Raw genomic sequence first — 24,800 nt, 5'->3', positions numbered from 1 at the left:
ACATCGTGTCGGTGCTGCCCTTCTATCTCACGCTGCTGGCCGGCGTGGCGCTCGGCGACCAGGGCGGCGCGGGCGGCGAGGACCTCGGCGACCTGGGCAAGGTGGTGCAGGTGTTCCGCCTCATGCGCATCTTCCGCGTGCTCAAGCTGGCGCGCCACTCCACCGGGCTGCGCTCGCTGGGCGCCACGCTCAAGGTAGGGCGGCCGGGGCCCGCGACGGCGTGGGGAGGGGTGGGGGGGAGAGGGGGCGTCGGGGTGAGGGGAGGGCAGGTTAGCAGGTGAACTTAGAAGCGCGCGCTGTCCAGGCGCACAGTGATCCAAGGCGACATTCGTTGTGCCAGGTGCAGGGCTGGACACTTCGAATCTTTTCTGACCTTCCCGGCAGCCCTGGGAGGGCTCTTTCCCAGGGGTGAAAACTCAACACCGAGGCAGAGGTTTGCTTTTCTTTAAAAAAAAAAAAAAAGAAAAGAAAAGAAAAGAAAAGAAAAAAATAAAAGGGTTGGGGCACCTGGGTGGCTCAGTCGGTTCAGCATCCGACTTCCGCCCAGGTCCTGATCTAAGGGTTGGTGAGCTCGAGCCCCACATCGGGCTCTGTGCTGACAGCAGGGAGCCTGGAGCCTGCTTCAGATTCTGTGTCTCCCTCTCTTTCTGCCCCTCCCCTGCTCACACTCTGTCTCTCTCTCTCAAAAATAAATAAACATTTAAATTTTTTAATTAAAAAAAAAATGACAAAGGTCACTTTTGGTCTGTCAAATATCAGATAACACATGGTGCAGAAATTGGCAAAGCAGGATGCTGACTGGCTTCTCCGCCCAGCCCTTCCTCTGGCATTGTCAGGGGGCACCGATACTGTAGGTCGCTCGTGAGAGGCCAAGTCTAGCAGCCTCCCCAGAGCTAACACTGAGCGCTAATTCTGTGCCAGTTTTACATCCATTATCGATGTTCTCGGGGCAACTTCCTCAGGAAGATGCGGTTATTTATTCCCTTCCTGTAGATGAACAACCTGAGGTTGGAAGGTTGGCTTTTTAAAGTCTGGTTGCCATTTACCGAGCACCCTCCTCTGCCAGGCCCTGCACTGGGGTGAATCACCGCTCTGGCAAGCTTAACCTTGAAGGGGCGAACGTAGGCTGGTGTGGAGATGGACGAAATGTGAACCGCTTGGACAAAGGCCTGGAGAGAGAACAGGGTGAACGCTGGGGGGGGGATGGGGGGGGGGGGACGGGGCAAGAGGGCTGCCAGTCGATGAGGTGAGAGGGACAGGGTACTGAAGGGCCATGGACTCTTGGGCCAGGATTTTGAACTTTATCCTAAATATTAGGGGATAGAGCCTATGAGGGGTTCAAGCTGGGGCAAGTGTTATTGTCCTGACTTTGCAGATGTGGAAACTGAGGCTCCACAAGGGGTCAGAGTTCCTCAGTGAGTCAGTTGCAGAGCCCAGAGAAGAACCTAGCTGTGTCTACCTCCATCACCTCCTGCTCTTTCTCCTAACACTCCGTGCAGCCCTCCTAAGGATCCCTAGAAAACCCCTTCTACCCATGGCTTCCTAAAGCCATTTTCAGGCCCTGGAGGCAAGGCAGCCTGGAAGCTGGGTGCAGGCAGGGTGACGTGGGCAGAATGCTGAGCCAGCAGGCAGGTACAGGGGACTCAGTCTCTGTCCAGCGAAGATCCCTTTGCCCCAGAACTCTGCCTTGCCTCCGGGCATGCAGGGAGCCAGGCTCTCATGCCACGAGAATTTTCTGCAGGGAAGGAAAAATATGGATGGAGGCTGCCAGAGGCCAAGACATGGTGTAAGACCGCAGAGGACAGCCTGGCTCCCGGAAGCGAGGCCCCCGACACGCAGCGGCTTTCTGTTACCTGGAAACTGGCTTAGAAATGCAGAATTTCCAGCCTTACCCCAGGCCCACTCAATTGAATTCTGCCTTTTAAACAAGATCCCAACATGAATTCATCCACACATTATAGTTTGGGACTAGGGGACCACAGTTCTAGGCTAGGAGTCCTGGCCTCAGCACTCCTGATATTTGGGGGGAGCTAATTCTTGGTTGTGTGTGTTGTAAGGCGGGTGGCTATCCTCTGCATCGTAGAATGCTTAACAGCATCTCTGGCCTCTATCCAGAGACCGCTAGCACACCTGTCCCACTGGGGACAACCAAAAACGCTTAAAGACCTTGCCATAGGGGTGCTTGGGTGGCTCAGCTGGTTAAGCGTCTGACTTCAGCTCAGGTCATGATCTCACGGTTTGAGAATTTGGGCCCTGCATTGGGCTCTGTGCTGACACTCAGAGCCTGGAGCCTGTTTTGGATTCCGTGTCTCCCTCTTTCTCTGCGCCTCCCCCTCTTGTATTCTCTCTTTCTCAAAAATAAGTAAACATTAAAAAAAATTTTTTAAAGATCTTGCCACATGTCCCCTGGGGGGCAGATTGCCCTCCTTGAGAACCACCGCTTGGCCTCAGGGGCAGAGCAGATATATATACCCGTAGGCAGGTGCGTTCAGGAACACGTATCCTGTCAGCTTTCTTGAGGGGCTGAACGTATTTTTGTACTTGTCAGAAATGAGATAAACCAGTCAAAAGTCCATCCAACCAACCCTTTGCATTGTGGAGTACAGACTGTGGTTCTGCAGCTGTGGGAAAGTCACAGGCTCTTACCCATTGGCTGGTGCCCCCAGTGCCCCCTGCAGTGGAAGGAACCACAATGGCTTAGTGGGTGTCCTGGACAACAGAACTTGGGCCTGTGTTTGCTCCCAGCGAGTTGGCTGCCTCTTGTAGATGAAAGATCTTAGTTTGGAGTCAAGGGACCTGGGTCTTGGCACCAGCTCTACTTCGCTCTGTGACTTTGGGCCCGCCTCTTGTACTCTCTGGGCTTCAGTTTCCCCATATGCTCCATACAGGTCTGTGAGCCCACCCGGCTCTGACTTGGCTTCCTGCATTCTCTTCCAGCACAGCTACCGCGAGGTGGGCATCCTCCTGCTGTATCTGGCCGTGGGCGTGTCCGTGTTCTCCGGTGTGGCCTACACAGCCGAGAAGGAGGAGGACGTGGGCTTTGACACCATCCCCGCCTGCTGGTGGTGGGGCACAGTGAGCATGACCACCGTGGGCTACGGGGACGTGGTGCCCGTGACTGTGGCTGGCAAGCTGGCGGCCTCGGGCTGCATCCTCGGGGGCATCCTGGTGGTGGCGCTCCCCATCACCATCATCTTCAACAAGTTCTCTCACTTCTACCGGCGCCAGAAGGCTCTGGAGGCTGCCGTGCGCAACAGCAACCCCCGGGGGTTTGAGGATTTGCTGAGCAGCGTCGTGGATGGAGTGTCAGAGGCGTCTCTGGAGACATCCCATGAGACCTCCCAGGAGGGCAGGTCTGCAGACCTGGAGGCCCAGGCCCTGAGTGGGCCTCCAGACCCTCAGGTTTATTAAAGCCAGGGCTTCGTGTCCCCCTTCCCACATCCCTACAGTCAGCAGAAGCAGCAGAGATCCATCCCTGCTTACAACGTTTTCATGGTGGCACGACCACTCAGCATCTGGGGCCTGTCCTCTAAAGGCCAGGACCAGGGTAGTGATGCCCTAGGTTCTGCGAGCTTGGAGGACAGCCCAGAAACTTCATAAATGAACCTCCAAGCTACTGTGAAGCAGGCATGTGCTAAAGAGAAAATCAAAAGGATGCTACCAGGTCGTGAACACTCCCTGTCTGTCAGCCCTGTCACACCCAGCCCTGTGTTGGAGGATGAGAATTATCCCCATTTTGCAGATGAGGAAACTGAGGCTCAAAGAGGTGCAATGATTCACCCAAATATCTCCCAATTAGAAGTCGTGGAGCCAAGTTTGGAATCCAGACTCATTGGTCGGCCATGCTGTCTGTCTTCTACCCTCACGAAGTTTGCATGGGGTTTTAGAGGGTTCATGGATCCCTTGTCGGGGCTAGGGAAAGGACCAGACAGAGGATTCGGATGTAGGAGCGCTGGCCCTCAGCTGTCGTCCTTTTCCATGAGATTCTAACGAGAGTCAGCTCTCAGTGAGGTCTGGGAGGAAGGAAGAAGGTCGCCTTCCTAGCTTCTGTCTAAGCTTTGCTAAGCCTGAGTCCTGCAGCTCCCGCCAGGGCTGGCATGAGATACAGACTTGGAGGGGCCCCGGCCTGTGGCCTGAGGTCTAGACCCAGCTATGCTAGGACATGATGTGAGGGGTGGACACCCCATCTCCAGATCCCAGCCCCCCTTTCACATGGTCACAGTCTGTGCCCCGGAGGGAGATGAAAGCCAAATTCCACAGGGACTCACTGATGTAAAGCCAGCTCGGCTCTGAAATGTTGGTGGCAAGGAGCTGCTAGGCAGGGACATCTGTGACCCCCTGTTCTCCCCAGGCTGACTTTTGGCCGTTCCCCTCTTCTCACCACACAGGCCTCCAGCCCTTCCTTGAGGTGCCATCCAGGCAGATGCTTGAGACCCCTGCTCCTTTGGAGCCGCTCCAGCCCCCCATCCTTGCCGCGGGTCTATCCCTCATACGCACCTGCCGAATCCTTTCTGCTTGCTGAGACATTTGGGAGGGAAGGATTCCCGTAGCCCCGCTCACACACTGTCTCTAGAACACCCATCACTGTACTGTCCTTACCTGGCCACGGCTTTGTCTGTGTCCCCCTGCTGCGCTTCAGCCTGGAAGCTGTGGGCTTGAACCCAGGCTCGCGGAGGAGGAGGTGCCTAGTGAACGCCTGCTGATGGGCCAGCCGGTTCGAGCGCACGCTGTGTGGCAGGCGCTGGGGAGGGAGAGGCAATGACCAGAGAGAGACCTTGCCCTCGAAAGGGTGTGGACAGGGCCCAACAGCAGGTCTCTGGTTCTGTCCCCCGTTCCTCCTGACTTTGTGAGGCTTTTACGGCGATTTCCCTGTAGATTCTTCACTCACACATTCAACAGATCTCATTTGGAAGACTCGAAGCCGGGGGCTTCATGTGTGGTCTGCAGACGCATATTAGGCGAACAGTATTTTTAGTATATATTTTTTTAATTCGAATGCCTTTGGGTGAGGCATGTACTCTAGTTCCCCATCGTGTCCCCCCGACACATGCACACGCACACACACACACATACTGTGGTAGTCCCACCACTTCTCACATTTACTTGACACACCTGCCCTCTGCTTCACTGACCGCTAGGTTCGAGAGATACAACGGGGAACAAAATCTGTATGTATTCATGAAGCTTACAGACTAGGGAGGGAGATGGATTTTAATCCTGCAATCTCAGAACTAACTGTGTAATAGTGAGTAGTTGTACCAAGCCCAGGGCACTCCAGGCACACAGTGTACCACTTCTTTGAGGGTGACCATACAGATAAATTGTTAGTTAGGCAGTGGGGGTTCCGGGAAGCATTTGCAAGCACAGGGCACAGGCCGTGTGCGGGCCTTGGGCGTGACGTGGTGGGCCCCCACGAGTGGATGGAAGCCGTCTCCAGACTGAGCAGGGGCCGGAGCTGGGCGGAGGGGCCGCGCCCGACTCCCACATACATACTGGCCCTCCCGCACGCTCGCCCCACATGCACCCCCCTTCCTGAATCTCTGAACGTACCAAGGAGCCAGGTAGCGTCCAGGCTCTGACCCCACAGACGAGTCCCTAAAGCCGGTATGGGGAATGCTCCGGGGAGAAGCGACGAGCCTGCATCCGTCCCCAGATTCTGGGTCGTCCTGGCAGAGGAGCGGCCACTCATTCTCACTCCCACTCCCGTGTGTCCGTGAAAACGATTATGCAAATAAAGAGGCCAGGAACCTGTTCAGCCTGTACGCATGGCCTGGCGTGCACGCCATGTTTATGGGGAGGGTGGGGAGGTGCGTGGAGTGACTCAGAATCCACGTCCTCTGGTTCCAATCTTGGGTTTGGCACAGGACGCAAGTGACAGGAATCCAGTGGGAACTAACTTGGTCAAAAAGAGTGATTCATTATAAATAAGCGATGAGCAACCATCACAATTAGGGATTGTTGGTTACAAGCAACAGAAACGGACTATCTTAAGGAAAAAAAAGAATTTACTGGAAGATGTATTCCCTTTCTGTTGATGGCGTAAAACCATAGAAATTTATTCTCTGACAGTCTGGAAGCCAGAAATCTAAACTCAGGGTGTCAGCAGGGCCATGCTCTGAGGCTCCAGGGGTGACTCTTCTTGCCTCTCCCAGCTTCACGTGGCTGTCAGTGTTCTTGGCTTGTGACTGCGTCCCTCCATTCTCTGCCTCTGTTCTGATGTCACCTTCTCCTCCGTGTGTGGGAGTGCTTCTCTCATAAGGACCCGTGTGATGGCATGTAGTCTCCCCTCCCCCCAGCTAATCTAAGATGATTTCAAGATCCTTAGCTTAATCACATCTGCAGAAAGACCCTTTTCCCCAATAAGGTGACATTTACAGGTTCAAGAGATTAGGACTTGGACTTATCTTCAGGACCCCCATTCAGCCCACTACACAAGGATATCGGTGATGCTCACCTAGTCCAAGGACAAGCTGACTGGCTAGGCCTCAAGAATGAGGGGAGCTCCGGGGACCTCAGTGGCGGGACCCATGAGCCTTCTGTTTATGACACTGCCAGCTACATGCTCAGCCTTCAGGGGCCTTCCTCCCCTGTGTCATTCCGCTCCCAGTTCCAGTTCCAGCCTGCCTTGAGCCACATGCCTTTCCCTTGGTGGAGAAAGGGGGCAGGGCACCGGGATTCACATCTGCAACAGGTCATGTGGGATGGAAGGTACTTACCCAAAGAAAAGGCCATGTGATGTCACCAAAATAAAGGGGAGGGATGTTAGGCAAAAACAGCAGGTTGTCCACAACCCTTGGCTGCCCAGCACATCATATGCTCACACCTTCTCCCCATAAGCACACTCTAAAAAATTTGTAACATAAGGAAACTATCTTACATAGAACCAAAAACACACTTGGTGTGTTTTGGCCCTCTTAATGCGATTTAATCAGTGGAGCGGAGCAGTTTGAGGTCTTGTGGAATAGGACAAAGTCAGAGATTTAATCAAATCTTTCTGGCACAGAACTGGCGAACTAAGGTATCCCTGAGTCAAATAGTAAAGGAAAACTATTCTCCCTTCCAACTAATAGCAAAAGGCTTCCTGTGGTTTGTGTTTCTTGGAATAGAAAAATGAAACCAATAGATGCATATTAGCTCCATGGATTGTAAGGAATACAGGTCTAACACAGCAGCTAAAATTGGAGTTGTCACTTGATTAAAATCATCCACTGCCATTTTCCAAGATCCATCTAATTTTACACCAGCCAAACGGGGGAAACTAATGGTGTTTTGATGAGAGTTATCACCCCGAAGCGTCTTTATTGGAGGCACTCATCTCTGCAGCCTCCCTGAAGACCTGGTACCACTTGGAGTTTTCCATTTCAAAATAGCCAATGTGGGGATCTTATCCAGCTATCACTCAGAAACTGGAGATCTAGCCCTCCAGTGACATGGACAAGGGCCAGGAAACACTACTTTTCACATGATTGATGGACCTACAGTGGTACTCTCAGATCTAAGAAATTGGCCTTAATTCAAAGTCTTCATCCAATGCTTCCTGAAAGGTTTGAGCGTTTCCCTTTCTTCAGCACCCAGTTACCCAAGTAAATGACCACCGGCATTTTTGGAGAAAGCAAGACAAATGTTCCCATTACACTCAGTAGTATGGCAGACACAATCCCCAAGGGCAAGTAGGGGCTCATTCAAGGGGCTTTAGATCAATAAATGAACTCAAGCCTAGGTGTTAGGTGATGATCGAGGTGATTTAAGTTAGCACTTTTTTTTGGCAGGACTAGAGAATGTTTTGGGTTTGCTTTGCCTTTCTTGTTTTGCTTTGTTTCTTATGTTTTATTCGTTACTTAAATCAAGTAAGACTGGTGGTCACCTTTACCTCTTTAGGGCCTTAGCGGAGCTCCTGCCTCATTCAGAACCTGCTGAATATTATGATGACCATTTCACTTCATTTCTGAGGCACTTAAATACCAAACCCTGGCCTCTCATGCCTCTCTATTCTCCCTCCCTTCTGAGATCAACAAGCCCATTTCACTGGAATTGCAGCCTCTCCACCAAGGTCTCCTGGTGTAGACTTTCCTCAAAGTAAAGGTGAAGTGTTCTGGGTTCAATGAGGGCCATAGAGCTATTAATGGGAAGGAGGCACAAAATAAATCCAGTCTTCAGACATCTTCGAATCCTTTCCTCTACATGATGCCAAGGGGTTTCGGGCCTTTACATTTCATTTCATGTGGGCCAGCATCCGGGCCGAGTTTGCTTTAGCCGACCCCATCAATGGTCAGATCCCAGCCAGCTCCGGGAGCTGGCACGGAGAATGCTGTGCACCCCTGCCAAGGAGACCAGCCTGCTCCAATGTCATGTTTCCCCTTCCTTCATCAAGCACCACAAAACTCCATTCTCACAAATATTCCCCAGATTTCTGCTGGTATTCATGAACAGGTTTTTTGCAGTTCGGTATGGGTCCAAGGTTCTTTCCTACTCAGTCTATTTTTCACCCTCCAGGCCGAAACTCCCACCATTCAGCTAAGCAGCCTTGAAGGGTGGGGCCAGTGGGAGCTCAGGAGCTTTCTCCATAAGGAAGGTGGTGGGGACTCCTTCCACCCCGTGTATGAGATCGCCTTGGGCTTCTCCCACGTTCTCGTGCATGGCTGCTCCACTGGCCATAAGCCACACATACAAGTGTAGCAGGCCCGTCAAGCGAGCACCCGGCACAAGCAGTTACCAACTTTGGTTTTTAGAGATCTCAGCTCTATTGCAAGTCATGAGGTTCTTCTCACTGTGGTCACAGAAATGTTCTACCGTTGGGTCTGTGCACCACCACCCTCAAATTACATTTAGGCTTGCTTTGTTGACTCTCCTTTTACATTATTCTGTGCAGTTAGAAACAAAAAATTCCATCCCACAGCCTGAGCATTCCTCCTCTCCTCAAACCTGAATTGTGACAGAGCTATCCTTTCTCTGAGAGCCACATTCTCGGTAGCCAAATGATACCAAGTAAAACAGGAAACAAGCCTTCACCACCTCATACCGCCGGCTGCTCTTCACGACCAGAGCCCCAGCAGCAAATTCCCACTGTTTTGCCCCAGCGAAGCCCACGTCTGGGAGGACGTGTGGACTGTGACTCCTTCTACTTCCAATTTCTCTATCACTTAGGAGACTTGGATTGCAAACAAGTGAATCCAACTCTGGGAAACTTAAGCAAAAAACGGCTGCATTGGATAGATATCAGTTGGAATCAAAGTAAAATTAAACAACCAGGCCTTGAGGGGTGCTTGGGTGGCTCAGTTGGTTAAGCATCCCACTTCGGCTCAGGTCATGGTCTTGAAGTGCGTGAGTTCGAGCCCCACGTCAGGCTCTGTGCTAACAGCTCAGAGCCTGGAGACTGCTTTGGATTCTGTGTCTCCCTCTCTCTCTGCCCCTCCCCTGGTCATGCTCTGTCTCTGTCTCTCAAAAAATGAATAAACATTAGGAAAAAACTTCAACCAGGCTTTGAGACAGGTAGAAATGAGGGCAACGTGGGGATGGAGGTACTCAGAGCCCACGAATCACCCATTAAAAAGCCTGAGTGACAGCACTCTGCTCTAGCTAAAACTTCCCAGAGGACCGGGTCCACCTGGACTAGTTTGGGTCACGTGCCCACCCCTGGGCAGAGGGGATGGGGGAAGTCCCACTGACGGTCTCCCCAGGACACAGATGGAGGTGGAGTTTCCTAAAGAAAATGTGGGGTGCTTTCATTAAAATGAGGAAAAGGGATCCTGAGTGGGCAAAACCAATAAATATTGATTATATACCACCAGCTGGAAACGGCAGGTAGGCAGCTTGGCTTCAGCAACAACAGAGGTCAGGAATGAGAGAATGAGAAAGCCGGACAGTGACCCAATCTGTAGGTCGTGGCCGACCACAGAGTCACCAACATCTCTCAGTTCCACATCTTGTGGCGCCTCCACCAGAGAACTCCTTCCCAGTTCCGGGCTGAAAACTGGGTCAGAGGAGTTGACTGGTCCAGTCCATCCCAGTCCATCCTCAGGATGAGGTTGCTGGATCACTCCACTGGGGCGAAGGCTTGGGTCTATGAGGACGCGGCAGCCATCGTGTGAGCCCCTGGCTGGCGAGGGAGTACTGGACAGATCCCGTATTTATCCCCCTTACAGTCTTACTCTCTTGGGCCTCAGTTTCATCTTCTGTAAAATGGACACATGATGTCCAGAGATTTTCAGGAGTAAATGGGGCACTAGGCCTGGAGGGTATATGGGAAAGCTCAGGTCATTTGGGACTCTGGGATGTGATGTCTGCGGTAGTTTCTCTCGGTTTCCAATGACCTTGGGGTGCAGACTTCCCTGGTTAGTGAGACTTAATGTTCCTCAAGGAGGATCCAATTTAAGATGTTCCCCCTCCCCAGTCCCACATTATAGATAAAAATAACAGACCCAGGGAGGTCAAAGGTCATACCTGAGTCTCACTGTGAGAAGAGCTTTTTGGCCCACGTAAGGGCCAAGAGGAGTGTTCATATTGGAGAAAGCGGGTGGAAGGGAATCTGGTTGCCTCCTAAGGTACTTCTTGAGGCTCCCAAGAGTGGAGATGACCTATCAACTAATAAAAATAACCAGTCATCACTCGCCTGTGGCAAGGTGAAAGGGACAGTGTCTTTCAGAATCTTGTCTGCTAGAAAAGAAGAGGACAAGGTCAGGTAGAGACTGGTGATGAACCTGTTCAAATGGAGTGAGTTCAGAACCTTCAGGAGATTCATGAGTTCAAGAGGAGGAACTGCATACATCTTGCTCCCAGAGTCAGACATTGTCAGGGTTCTGACATTGGCCCTGCCACTTACCAGGTACATGACCCTAGACTGAACCTTTGATCTCCAAGAAGCATATCTCAAGGTTGACCTCCAACCTCTGTCAGGCTGGTATCCAAAGCCCTCCTGGCTCCATCTTCTCCTGCCTTCTTGCATGGGAAGGAATCCTTCAGCTACAAGTGACAGAAATCCAACACAGTGGCTGAAGTTAGGTGGATGGAGAGGTTCAATGGAGGTCATCAGGTCTCTCCCACCGCCATCCCAGCTCTGCATTCCTGTGTTGGCTTCATTCGTAGGGAGTTACTGGAATTATTTGAATAGGATGGGAGAACATGAGTGATACCACATGGTGAGAAGGAAAGAACACAGGCCCTGAGGCCAGATGGACTTGTACTTGGCTCTCTGCTACTCACAAGCTGTGTGATCTTGGTTGGGTTTCTTTGCCTCTCTCAGTCTTTTAATTCACTTGTCTTGATATAATGATCCTGACACCTCCAAGTATTGATGTCAAGTTCAAGTGAGATAACCTATGTGAATATGCCTGGCACAATAAATGTTAGGAAGAAAATAAAAACCGCCTATGAAGGAAACATATCCAGCAGTGCTCTGGTTTTCTTCGGGAATGGTAGAGCAACTCTGAGCAGAGGCTTCTGGGAAAGGAAGTAGTCTGTGTGTGTAGAGATCACAAACCAGGTGCACTCTTGTGTACTTGAAGCCACAGTTGGGGTCTCAGAATGAGTAGTGGGGTTGAGAAGTTTGGGTTGGAATCCAGACCCAACCTGGCCGAACCTCGGGCCTCAGCCGCACTGTCTATAAGGCAGGATGCTGGCGGAGAGCGAACATCTCTTACGTCGCACAGGGCGGGGTGGCTTCCCTCTGATGCTGCGGTCCTATCAGGAATGACACCCCTTCCCACGGACCACACGGCCCCACACGCTCATCTTCAATTACCTCCCTGATGTCACCGCCACCTCCTCTGTCCCTCGTGCGCTGTTCCAGGCAGGGCGGCCATCCTGCCAACAAACCAAACTTCTGTCTTGGCCTCAGGCCCTTGTTCTTGCTGCTCCTTCAGCAGGAATGTCCTCCATCCATGGGTCCTGCCGGCTGGCTCCTTCCTGTCACTTAGGTTTCACTTCAAAAGCTGTCTCTTCAGACACCTGCCTGGATCCCTCTATAGAAAGCTGTCTCTCCCTGCACATTTGTGTATGCACGTGTGTGCAAACACGCACGCACACACTCACACACATCTTGCCCACAATCTCATTAGTGTTTTATTTTCCATACAGCACTCCATCCTTCTCTGAAATGATTATTAATTTATTCACATGTGACACAGACACGCCGTGAATGCGCGTTACAATTGCACTAGTGACTCAAATACTGCTGGCACCAGTGCCACGGATGCTGTGATTTTCTGAAATGGAGACCAGCTCTTGGGAAAGCGCCACACGAAACAAACCACAAGTGCCCCTTCATTCCACACAGTTCATTCTTGGAAAACTACAGTAAGACCTCGCACAAAGTACTTTGTGTTTAGAGGTCAGTGACATTTGGTTGTGAATGAGGTGTTTATAAACAAGTTTCTCTCTTCTTCCCACCACCTGGCCCCAGGTTCTCAGTCCGAGCAATGGGGAACACACGTCATCAATCCTGGCAATAGGAAGGAAGACACCCTGACTCTTTCAGGGAGTAAGGGGAGTCAATTAGGCAAAAGAAACACACATCACCCCCACTCCCAGAGGGCTGATACGGTAGCAAGACATTATGTAAATAGACTATGGGGCTATTATATTGAACACTGCAGAGCAATTTGACTCAAGAGACCGCACTTCACTTTTTGGTGTAACTCCATTCCTTCCCTGCTTTGGTGTAAACTTGGAGATTGAGAAAAGGTGGGGTGGGGGTCAGGCTAGAGAAGTATTTCTGAGTAAGGATGAGCCACAGGAGGGCAGCTCCCCCTCTGAATGCTGGGCTGCGGCTGGCCCGGTTCCATGCACCCACAGACAGGGATGAAGGATGTCATGATGAAGGATGTCACGAAGGCCCCAAGTCCAGACTCACACCAGACCCTCCGCAGAGGTTGGTCTGGTCGCTCTGCCCAGGATGTCTTCTGTCCCTCACTTCTTGCCCTTTCTTGCCCTGGTCATCTCAAGATGCACGATCTCCTCCAGAAAAGCGTCCTTGGGCACCCAGGCAGAAGGGACTGTCATTCCTTCCTCCTGTGTCCACGGTCGGTGACCTTCCTACTACGGTGGTATTTCTATGTGCACTTGGCTGACTCCCCATCTGGTCTGTAAGAACTATGTCTGGACTATCTTTATCTCCCTGACAACTCGCTCAGGACCGGGCACACGGTCGGCGTTTACTCCCTACCCTACCCACTTCTCCCCGAGCTTTGGATTCTGAAATAAACCTATGACAGAGTCAGTGTCACAGAGGGTCACAACACTGTTATCCAGGCTACAGAAGGAGGATCTCATTTCTAGAAAGAAGAAAGTCTTGTGTTCCAAAGGACAGTTTATTTAAAACAAAGGTGACAATGGGTAGGAAGTAGGGAAAACAACAGTTCTAACATAAAAGCACACAGGAAGCACCTCAAATTAAAAAAGGTGCAAGGGAGGAAGCTATGTCTCATATACAAACTGCTGACCTCGACTGATTATTTACATCCAAACTTTATAAAATAGCATTTCAAGTCAGCACTTAAGCCAGTGTTATTAGTTTTTATTACAAAAAGTTAAAGCTACAAACTTCACATTTTTAAGTTGTACATCTGCAACAGCATTTAAGCTTTTTCCAAGTTGGTCCGAGTGCAAGCTGGTGGAGGAGATTTTTTTTTTCCCCAGACACAAAAAAAGAACATGGAGTCCAACTACAATGAATATAATCCTGATGAAAACACAGAGTGAGTAAGAAAGGATAGGTGGGAGACTGAGGGCTGGGAAGAAACGATTTGCCAGGAAATAAGGAGCTGCAGTCTTTAGAGGCAACGTGGTACGCTAGAAAGGGCACCGGAATAAGAATCAGAAAACCTGCATTTGAATCCTAGCTCTGCCGTATCTTAGCTGCGTGACCTTGAGCAGAAGAGACTTCACTACTCTGAGCCTCAGTTTCCTTATCTGTAAAATGAGGACATTGACACCTATACCTCCCGGAACTCAAGGTTTAACAGATACAGGGCTATTCAAATGATCTATTTTCTTCTTGAGTGAGCTTTGGTGTTTTGTACCTCTCAAGGACTTTGTCCATTTTATTTAAGCTATTGAATTTATTAGCATAAAGTTGTTCATGATATTGTTCTTAGCCTTTTAATATCTGTAGGAGCTTAATGATGTCACCTCTCTCATTCCTGATACTGGTAAGAGCTACTGAGTATTTTAAATGGTATAATATCTCTGACATCTGACAGGTGCTAAATAAATGTCTCCTGGATCAGAATGTACAGTCTCCAGGAGTCAAGGTGATAGCTCTTAAGTCACTTCAGAGTTTTGGTTCTATCTATCTATCTAGTCAGCCATCCATCAGCCAGCCCCCCAGCCAGCCCCCCAGCCAGCCCCCCAGCAAGTCAGACAGTCACTCATCCATCTATCCATCTAGTTGGTGGTTGGGAGAAGGGACAAAGAAAAAAGAAAAATACGAATTTCTTTATAATTACTGATGAGGAAGCAATCAAGATATTCTTAGAGAATTTGAGATTTTTTAAAGATACAACTAGGCGTGGGACATTGTTTCTTAAAAGGAGAGAAGAGACGAGGTGCAGAATTCCCTGGAAACTTGAGTCAAAAGTGCCGAAGCAATTACTGAAGCTCAGGACTCCGTGAGCGCAAGCTGACCTATCCTGATGTTGGTATTCAAGGGGTAAAAAATGACCGTGACTCGCTCCTTTGGCTTTCCATCACTAAGAAACAAATACACCTTGTCAGGAAATGTATGTGGCCCAAAGAAATTGACTTCTGGCCAAAGGGCTCTGTCTAGCTAGACTGGTGAGCAGTGTTCTTGTTGGACCAGCGTGGTGGGTGCACACACGCCTGAAAGAAAATAAACTATGGATCAAGATTCACGACCCAAGAATATTTATGGGGAAAAACGAAAACCTTCTTTTCCTTGGCTCTAGCTTAGGAAGGAAGAAATGGGCATTCCTCTCCTGCCTGGCCAAGCGCGAAGTCCTTTCTAAAGAGAAGGAGCCCGAGGCCGCCCTGCTCGTTAGCGCGGCAGCTGGCGTGGGGGCACGCGCGCCCCGTGCTGTGGTTGGGGAGGCTCACCTGGCCGTCAGACTTGACTACTAACTCGGCTGTTCCCCAACCTAAAAATGCCAGTGAGAGTTATTTATTCTGTGCGAGAAAGGTGGTCACTTCATTTGAAAGACTTGTGACTTTCCTTTTCCCTGTAAATACTCGTCCCACACGGTGAGGCTAGGACTCCTGATTCAGCCACTTACTAGCTGTGTTGCCTTGGGAGACAACTTTTTTCTCTCTGCACTTGTCCCTTCATCTGTGACGTGGAGATAAAGTACTTACATACGGAGTTACTGTGACATTTGGATCTCACATGTATACAAAGCCCACCTAGCCCACGGCCTGGGATATACTAAGTGGCCAACAAGTTGTCAGCTGCCGTCATTTATTCCAGCAGGATCCTCTAGTCATCTTCTGTTCTCTGTATCTGCCACGTAACTGCCTAACTGGGCAAACCCTGCAGACCAACCACTGCCTCTTACATTTTTAAAAACTTGCTTTAATTGCAAAGAACAGAATCTGGCCACAGAAGAGGAACATTCCCTGCCTTTCCATTGATTCCCAGGTTTGGGAAGCAAAAGCAATTATGGAGTCGAATTACACTATCCTTAGGTGCAACCCAGTCAGGCTCTCCCAGCGGGGCGGGGGAAGAGATAATTAAAAAATGAGCAGACATTTCCCTTTCCTCACTGTCTACCCTTTGCTGTGTGACAGCAGGACACGTGGCCTTGAGCCCACGCTGCATAGGGATAGCTCAGTGCTGTTCTGTGAAGCCCTCTGATCTGTCTTAGGCTCTAAATCGCCCACACAGTGTGTCCTGCTGCCCAGCAGGCTCTGCAGAGCTCCGGAAGGGCCGAGCCTTAACCACTGGGCATCCCCTGAGGGGTCTCAGAGCCAGCTGCCCACCGAAGGGACCAAGCAAGAGCAAGTTTGCCTCGTAGGGCTCCTGGGGCAACTTAACCCAAACCGACACAGGTTTCTCCCCTCAGATGGGGCTGCTTTGATCAGGGAACCCGGGATGAGGAGCTCTGGTCTAGCCCCAGCTCTTCAACTTGCTTTGTGATTTTGTCACCATGTCACTTCCCCTCTCCAAGCCTCAGTCAGGCCAGATGTGGCCTACGGTCCCTTCCAGCTGTGGCATTCTGTGGGCCCGGATGGAGCCTCCAGGTGTCCTTTCCAGACCCCTCAGCAGTGAAGTAAAAAAGACAACCTTCACATGTTGGACTGTGGTCACAAAAGCAATGCCGGCTACCCATGTCTGTTAGGAATGTGGAGCAAAATGCCCCTGTGCGATCCTCACATGATCAGTGAGAAGTCTGAAGACACCTTCTCTTCTGGGGCCTGCACACGGCCCCGCGTTTGCTGAGGGGACCTGGCAGGCCCGTTCCCGCACGGGGTCACGTCTCCTCTTAAGGCACTGGGCAGTATCTGTGCTGTGACTCTAGGCAGTCGGGAGAGTGGAGATGGATGGAAGGCATTGAAGCCACAAGGGGCAGTTTCCATAGAGGGTGCCAGGCACCTCCTGGGTCTCAGAAAGTAAACACAAACTCTCAAGGCTCTCCCTTGGACGTGGTCAGTAGTTCCGAGGCCAGAGATGACCCACACAAGGCTGAAACCATGGGGAGAGAACTGGCCCAAACCTAATTTTTAACTGCAGCCCTGCAGAAGGGTGAGATTGGCCCCTGGGAGCTGAGTGACCCCAACAGCTCCCTGCTGCCCCCCCACCCTCGTGTCCCACAGTACCATAAATTTATAGAAAAGAGGCCAACCGTTTAAAACTGTACCTGTACAGAGATGCCACCACACGCAGTGGGGAATCCAGTTATAACTTATATATGTGCATATTTATATATTTTTAAAAATTTTCCGGAAAGAACAATCGAAAGCTATTGGGAGAAGACAGACAAGACAACCTGTAACACTTGCCAGCTCTTACTCATCTAAGAGTCTCTGTTCCTGGGGTTAAAAACTCTGAGTTTAAAAGCACTGATATGAATCCTCTGAAATAACAGAACTGATCGATTTAAATACATACACAAGATGGCGCGCTGACGGCGGGCGGCCCTTCCCACTGGCGCACTTCCTGAGCTCACGGAGGTGGAGGTGCCGTGGAAAACCGACGGGCGGAGGTGCTGGCTGACAAGCCTGAGTGGCGAGCAGCCGGCGTTCACCGGAGGCCTGGCGCACCGGCGGGGGCCCTCTCGGCCGGGCCTTCTCAGAAGTTCTGCTGCCGCCGCTTCTTAGCCTCGATGGCATCCAGGATTGGCTGCCTCTTGGACTGGTACTTCTGCCGGATCTCTTCAATCTCCTGCTCCATCATGGGGTCGAGGGCCAGGAGCCTCTTCTGAAGGTCCTCCACCGTCCAACTCTTAAGCTAGGAGGAGTGGAGAGGACAGTCACGACCAAGCCAAGGTCAGCACAGAATAGCCGGGAGGCCCAGCCTTTCCAGTCACCAGAAGGGAAGGGTTTGTGGCCAGACCAAGCTGGAGGGGGGCAGTGGTTGGAAAGAGACAATTCACTTATGACCAGCACACCACCAGGCTTTCTGAAGACAATTTACCCTTGGACAAGTTGTAAGTGCTAATCTCTCTGACTTACTGTGCTTTGACCAGGAACTTAACCAATAACACTTTCATCTTCCTATCTTTCTAACAAATTACATATTGATTCATTGTTAGGGTGTTAAAATAACAGCCACTTGGTGAAGGCAAAATAATGCCTGTCCCCTTGTTCATGCTACTGATGAGATGAGTGTGTGGACGGTGACCACGTCTCTTTCCGGACACCAACCAAGGAGGGTGGATGCTCACTGAGATCAGATGCCATCCCGCGCACCCCCAGTGTCTGGCACTCGTCTTACTAATAATCATCGGGTGCTAATCACATACCAGGCACCACTCTAAGCACGTCCTATGGATTACCTCCACAGGCATCTTGAGAATGCAGACTCAACCCTCGGGCAGGGAGTGTGACGGGTAGCTGGAAACTTCTGAAATTAAGTGTCCATCATCCAGAGAAAAAACAATAGGACTTGATATATAAACTCATGATAAAAGCTAGCACTTATAGTGTTTTCTACATGCCAGATGCCCCGTGCTTTACATACATCGACTCATGTAATCCTTGCGACAAACCTATGATTTGCATATATCATTATCCCCATGCTACAGATGAATAAGCCGAGAAAGAGGGTGCTGAAGAGACCTGCCCAAGGTCTCATGTCTAGTAAGTGGCAGAATCAAGATTCAAACCCAGGCAGTGAGGCTCCAGAGTTCACCCTCTTAATAGCGATCACAGAAGAGCAGACGAGCAAAGAACAGTCTTGAGAACCAGCTCAATCTGTGGTTAAAACATGGCTCTGCCTCTTGCACATGCAGGCATGTCACCTGTCTCCCCAGGCCGTCCTCCCCTATGGAGAGGGGGCAGCCATGTCTCGTCGTGCTTATTTTAAAACTTAAATGAGACCATGGCTGTAAAGATGTTAGCACAGTCCCTGGGACACCGTGTGCTTAAAGATGGCAGCGCGTGTTACAATCCTCTCTCTCTACCAGAGCCCAGGAGTGTGCTCCTGTTCAACGTGTCTGCAGCTGTGGGGCAAGCGGCCTCACTGGCGTGTGTAAGCAGTGTCGCTGAATCCAAGCACAGCCAGTCCTGGCTGGCAGGGGCGGGAATGAAAGCCAAAATTGTCCACAGTGGGCGGGGATAAATTCTGTGAGCTCATGACCAGTTTAATAGGTGCCGTGTTTCAAGAACTCAAAGGCTCACTCAAGTCTTAGCAGAGATTTACGGAATCTACATGTCCCTCGGCCCCTTCTGGAAGTCCCAACCGGGAAGTGGTAGGGGAAGGGGGTGAAGGAACCTTTCTGTCCGCCCTTCCTCTACAGGGTGGGGTGTGACTGAGTGTAAAGTGCCTTACAGTGGCCTCCCCAGGAACGGTTTAGTGACCTGTCGCCACAGGAATTTACCTTGGCCTGCTTCAGGGAGGGGGTCTGAGAAAATAAAAAGGCCTAACAGTTCAAGACGAAAGGCTCTTTGTGATGTGGGAATGCAGAGCGTGCGGGATGCCGGAAAGTTGGGCTGAAGAAACCGCATCTCGTTTCCAGCCCAGCCTCTGGTTTTAGACCAGCCAGAGGAGGGTGTTCTGGGCCTGGGGACACTGCAGAGAGCAACACTCGCCTCGTCTTCAGCTTTTTCAGTTCCTTCTCCAAAAAGAAGTCCCCCGGACCTGATAGCTAATGTTCCCATCGTTAGGGTCACAGATCGTCAGTCTAGAGAGGCTGTGCAACCTTGGACAAGTAACTGCCCCTCTGACCCCCTCAGCGTCCTCTTCTGGAGAAAGACACCAGCTCTGCCATCCCCGGGCTCTAATGAGGATCAGATGAATTCACGAGTTGATGTTCTCAGCGCAGAACTTCACATGGTATGCATTTCCCCGACAGCAAGCAGGCCAGAAACTTGTGTACTTGTCACCAGTTATTAATGACTGCTATTGTTGCTGGCATTAATACTATCATTATTACTAATATTTTGGAAATTCTCTAATTCATCTCTCATAAACAAGCTGTTCCTATAACCTCTGATCCAAGCCAGAATCAAACAAGTAAAAAAGAAAATATTCTACTCTGTTTTGGGCTAACAATGCCTAAGGTTGGCATTTTCACATACCATCTGTTAACTTATTTATAGTTTAACGAAATATTTTTTTTATCCATCCATCAAATATTCACTGAACACCTACCACGGCCCAGGGACTGTCTAAGGCACATGGGATACTTCAGTGAATAAAACCACAAAACGAAATCCCCCAAATCACTGCTCTTGTGAAGCTTACACTTAAATGAGGCGAGACAGGCAACCGAGAATTAACAAGGACTCTAAATCAGAAAATGACTCTTCTGTCAGAGGGTGATGGGGAAAGAAAAGAAAACGCACAGTGAAGAAGCAGGGGCTCGGGACTGGGGGACCTGCTCATCGTCATCCATCGGGATAAAGCGTCAACTGCAAGATGAAGAAATCAGAGCAGTGCTGGCTTTCTGGTTTGTTCGGCAGCTGCAGGCAAGCCCCTTCTCCTCCCCAGGCCTCCGCTTCCCCACTTGTAACAGAGGGCTGCCGGGATGATCTCAATCTGTTAGACAGCATTTCTCATCTATGACCCGTGGATCATGCGCCCTGCAATCACCCGTTAAAGGTTACAAGCCTTGAGCTCCTCAGTCGTAGGCCCCGGAGGTAAGCACTTTGCACGCTGAAGAAGCTACTCCTTCGTCCCTTGTAACTCCTCAAGTTTGATGAGCCTGGTTCTACATCCTCCTTCCTGTTTTCCTGACAGCAAAATTCTCACAAAGTAATTGCTGCCTGTCTCCGGTCAAGGCTTCCAGGTTTCCAGTTTCTGCGCAGCCCTTCTGCCCTTGATCTAATCGAGAGGCCACAACAAACACCCTTGCTTTATCTCCGCCAACTTCGGGCTAATTTACTTGCCCTAAGGCTTTGTTTGGGCTAAAGTTACACCTGACCCATTAAAACACAGCCAGCCAGTCACCTCTAATGCCTCGGTCACACTCCAGATATGGATTTTTCTGAAAACAAGCTCAGAGAATGGTTTCATGGCGCCAAAAGTAGCATCTCACCTTCCTGGTCCTTGGTGGCATAAATAAATTTCAAACGGATATCTTGCAGAAGATAACTGTGGTTCTCTGGTTTTGCTACAGCCAGAGTTGTGAAAGGAGCAAAACCTCCCCGGCCGTGCAGGGGGCGTGAGCCATTTTCAGCAGTTGCAGGAAGTCCCACCCTGCAGCACACCTCATCTGTCCCCTTGCATCTACACAGCCTCTCTAGACTGCGACTCCCCCGTGTCCTGCTCTAGACCAGAATTCTCCTCTGAACTGCAGGCTCACACACCCAGGGCAGGTCCTGATTTATATCCCGGTCCCAGATCAGCTCACGGAAATCGGCACCTTAATGCCAAGCAAAACAAAACTCTCAAGTCCCACCCCTCCCAAACCCGCAAACCTATTCTCCGTACATCCTGGTCCTCCTTGCCTCAAGAATGGTACTGCTGTCCTGTCAGTGCACAGAGTCATCCCTGATTCTTTCTTCCCGACACCCACCTCCCTGCCCACAACCTGTCCTTCGATCTCATCTCTAAAACACTAGTGTGACCCAAATCCAGCGCTTCAGTCCAGGCCACCATCATCTCACAGCAACAAGCATCATTAAAAATACTTAGATGAACCCGATCGAGTCCCCTGTTTCCTGCTGCACTAGAATAAAATCCCTGGGGCTACCAAGGCCGTACATCTCTGCCCCCCCACCCCCCGTTCCCTGGAGCTTCATCACCTATCACCCTCCCTTTTGCTTGGGACCCTCTGGCCAGCCTTTATTTCAAATCCTCAAACAAGCTGTACTTTTTCTGGCCTCAAGGGTATACCTGGGGACTGATCCTTTTGCCTGGATGGCATCCCTAGTTCTTTTGTATCTTTTAGGCCTTAGCTCCGAGGTCAACTCCTCAGAGAATCTGGGGAAGCCTTTCCCTGAGCATCTTATCTAGAAAAGTTGCCTCCCCTACATGCATTATTGTGTCTCAGCCCACGATCGTGGCACGTGGTAACCACTCATGCTTATTTATTTCCCTTCACTTGTTGTGTCTCTCACTAGGACAAAAGTTCTGTCTTGTTCACTACACCATGGGCAGGAATGAATAAACTGCCCTTTGTTTCTAGTCAAGTAAAAATGGAAGCCACTGGGGTGGAGGGAGCAAGCCCCCCGGGCACCGCCACAGCAGCAGGGCTCCGGGCGAGGAGCTGGAGGACCCCGTGTGGACAAGGAAGGAGCGCTGCCTCACAGGCCTTCTACTTCTCTCAGCGTTCTTCTGCCATCTGAGGAAGTCCCATCTGTGTGTTTGATACTGACGAGGAGGAGGTCTCCAGCCCCGGCTGAGTCATCTCTAACTGCACGTCCACTTCAATTCTTCATTCTGACAAAAAGGAACTACTACTTTGGAAATGAATGAGATAATCAAGAGAATGCCAAGCCCCAAGCCCCAGGCTCATTAATGAAGGTGGGTCATACTGAAGAGAGCAGACCAAGCACAGGGAGAGGTCACAGGGGGAAAGAGACTCTAAAACAGGCCTCTTAACCATGGTCATTTAGAATTCTCTGACCACTTGGATGCTAATCAACACATCGGTCTGGAGTAAATGGCCATGGATGGGCTCCGAATCTGACAGTACGGAGGCTTGCCGCCGTGCTCACTGGTGCCTGACCACCAGCTCGACCTCGCTCACCCAGTGTGACGTCTGCCGACGGATGTCTGAACAAGTAAAGGCCACCACATATGTGCAGGGGAGATTTCTCATAGAGGATGTGGTCTCTGGAAATGTTCCGTATCCTCAAGTAGGCAGCGTGAGCTTTGGCCTCAGCCCACTTTAGCCGGATACAACACCATCCTACTACTGGATTCTGCACTTAGACATTGAGGCACTATGTTAATTTCTTGAGCGAATGCCGCGCGCCCAGCACTGAGCTAAGCGTGTGTCTACACGAATCAATCTGTCTGCAAGGCAGGTATTATGATTGCCCTCCTTTGACACATGAGGTCAATGAGGATAAGAGTGAGCAAACAATTTGCCCAAAGTGAAAGAGTGAGGAAGTGGAAAAGACTGTAACCACCACCTTAAGGGTTTCTGGAAACAGGCCTGTCTGTGTTAGTGAACAACAGGAGAGACCAGAAGAATTACAAACGTGGCTGACGTTAAATACATTAGATGGCTCGTGCATTCAAAAATGCCTCTGCTAGTGATGATGGGTGACTTGAGGGGTCGCCTGACCTCTCTGGGGTCTGGTTTCCTCATCTGTAAAATGGGAATGATACTGTCCACTTTGCTGCCTTTCCAAAGGCCTACCACGTGCCAGGCACCACTGCTGAGGGGCAGCGACTCCACTAAAGGTTGCTAAACACGATACCAACGGAATCAACCAACTTTCCTGGCAGCTCCACCAGGCCAGGCACACAGTGGGGCAACAGGAAGGTACAAGGCGGTGTGTGTTGAGAAGCAGCTAGGCTTCGGGGCAGGAGCACTGGCTTTGAGTCACACGGGACCTGGGTCCCATGGAGCTCTGTGCCCCGGAGCTGGATGCCCTTGGGCAAGTCGCATAATGTGTGTGTCACCTTCCTCATTTTTAGAGGACAGCAGTATTTATCCAACAGGGGAGGTTGTGAGGTTCACAGGTGTTGGTAAAGCATGTAACACAGTGTCTGGTACACACCAAAAACAAAGTGGATAAGTGAGAGCTACCGCCTTAAATCCTTTCTTTAGAAAATGGAGAAAGCACAGAAGTCATATAAAGAGTAGCTGCTGCTGCTCTAAGAACTGAGCTTGATGAGCTCACAAACGGTGAGGATACAGCACACAGAGCTGTCTCCAGTGAACTCCACATTTGAGAAACGCCGAATCTCAGGAGTCTGGCTTGGTGCCCCCCGGCCAGACCACAGTGAAAGCCTCAGATTCCCAGCATTAGTACGAATATAGAAGGCTGATGGGAACTGGTTTCTCCTCAGATAGACTTAGCACTCTGAAATTCTGAACTGCCCTGTGTCGCCCAGCCCGGAGAACAACCGGGAAGATCCAGCTGGTGTTTCAGACAAGTGGGGACGCACGGGAACTGCGGTGACAGCCAGCCCACCTTGCATGAGCAGAGGGAAGCTGAACTAAACCCATCCGAACACAGAGCACAGCTTCCTGCTACCCTGGCAAAAAGGCCCATGGTGAACAAACAGGTCTGGTCCATGTCCAAGGAACAGGACTCAAAGTTCTGCTTCTCTATTGCTAGAAACTCACTTCAGAAGTCTATTGTACAAAGAGTGTCGTGCTACGTCCCTAAAAAAACCATCAGAGAAAGACTTGCCAAAGCGTTTAAGGACAGGCTTCAATTCAGTACACATGTACTCATAATTCTGCATCCAGTATCACCACCAGGATTTCTCAAACACACTGCCCCTTCTGGATAGGTGAGTCAGGCAGAGGCCCTGTCAAAGGTGATGGCCAAAGGTGGCCAAGAATGAGGAAAGAACACGCCTTTGGAATTTAGCAAGACGACAAGGAAGCTTGACAGAGCCGAATAAAAGCCACCAGTGTGCCGGTCCATACCTTCAGGACCAGCCACTAGAAGGTTAGCAAAACTGCAGTAGAGAAAAGGTACCAAAGTCAGTCAAAAGCACATGGGCACTGACTTAAATCCACCAAAGATACTTATCCTTCCTTGATGTGAATTGGTCTCTATCTAGGAGTGGATTCTAGATTGGAAGGAAGTGACTCTAAGAAGATTCTCAGATGATGCAATAAACTCTCAGCAGATGGCCAAGAAGGAAGTCATGCAGAAACGCAGGGAGCTGACAGTCAAATAACAACCTATGTGGGTTAAGTAAGCACTAGGCCATTGAATTTCGAAAGATCTTGATGCTTAAATGAACCTTGTAAGAATGTTAATGGGAAATTTCCTCTGATTCAAATGATGGTCATGCCAAAGTATGCTTCCATCAGCCCTTTACTAAATCTTCCTAATGCAAAACTATTACTACTGATTATTTCAATCCCACGCTGAGTTTACGATTACTTGAAGTCAATATATGGAACTGTTACCGGAATTCCACCAAAGAAAACATGGCTGCATGTATTTAAAATACTTACCAAGAAGACTGGAATGCAACGCAGACCTTGAACCTGGGTACAACAAAGAAATGTGGCTCCAGGCAGGCCCAGTGATATAAATGACCCCCAAACTCT

The 24,800-nt window shown here is 50.3% G+C and overlaps 2 protein-coding genes across 2 annotated transcripts in view; one reads left to right on the top strand and one right to left on the bottom strand.

Annotated features, from left to right (window-relative positions):
• KCNS1 (potassium voltage-gated channel modifier subfamily S member 1) overlaps positions 1-3,786 on the top strand; it is a 3,968-nt gene extending 182 nt beyond the window's left edge. Inside the window, exons 2-3 of the mRNA XM_029917956.1 lie at positions 3-194; positions 2,938-3,786. Coding sequence (XP_029773816.1) covers positions 3-194; positions 2,938-3,411 — 666 coding nt within the window. The 3' untranslated portion in view covers positions 3,412-3,786. The remainder of the gene's footprint in view (positions 1-2; positions 195-2,937) is intronic.
• A 9,499-nt stretch (positions 3,787-13,285) lies between these two features.
• The window catches only part of STK4 (serine/threonine kinase 4), an 88,847-nt gene continuing 77,332 nt past the window's right edge, over positions 13,286-24,800 (bottom strand). The window contains exon 11 of the mRNA XM_029918460.1: positions 13,286-17,395. Within this exon, the coding sequence (XP_029774320.1) occupies positions 17,237-17,395 (159 nt within the window). The 3' untranslated portion in view covers positions 13,286-17,236. The remainder of the gene's footprint in view (positions 17,396-24,800) is intronic.

This window comes from Suricata suricatta, chromosome 12, assembly GCF_006229205.1.
Source record: "Suricata suricatta isolate VVHF042 chromosome 12, meerkat_22Aug2017_6uvM2_HiC, whole genome shotgun sequence".
NCBI classification, from domain to species: domain Eukaryota; kingdom Metazoa; phylum Chordata; class Mammalia; order Carnivora; family Herpestidae; genus Suricata; species Suricata suricatta.
Note: the sequence above shows the minus strand (reverse complement) of the source record. Positions and strands in the feature narration are given on the sequence as shown.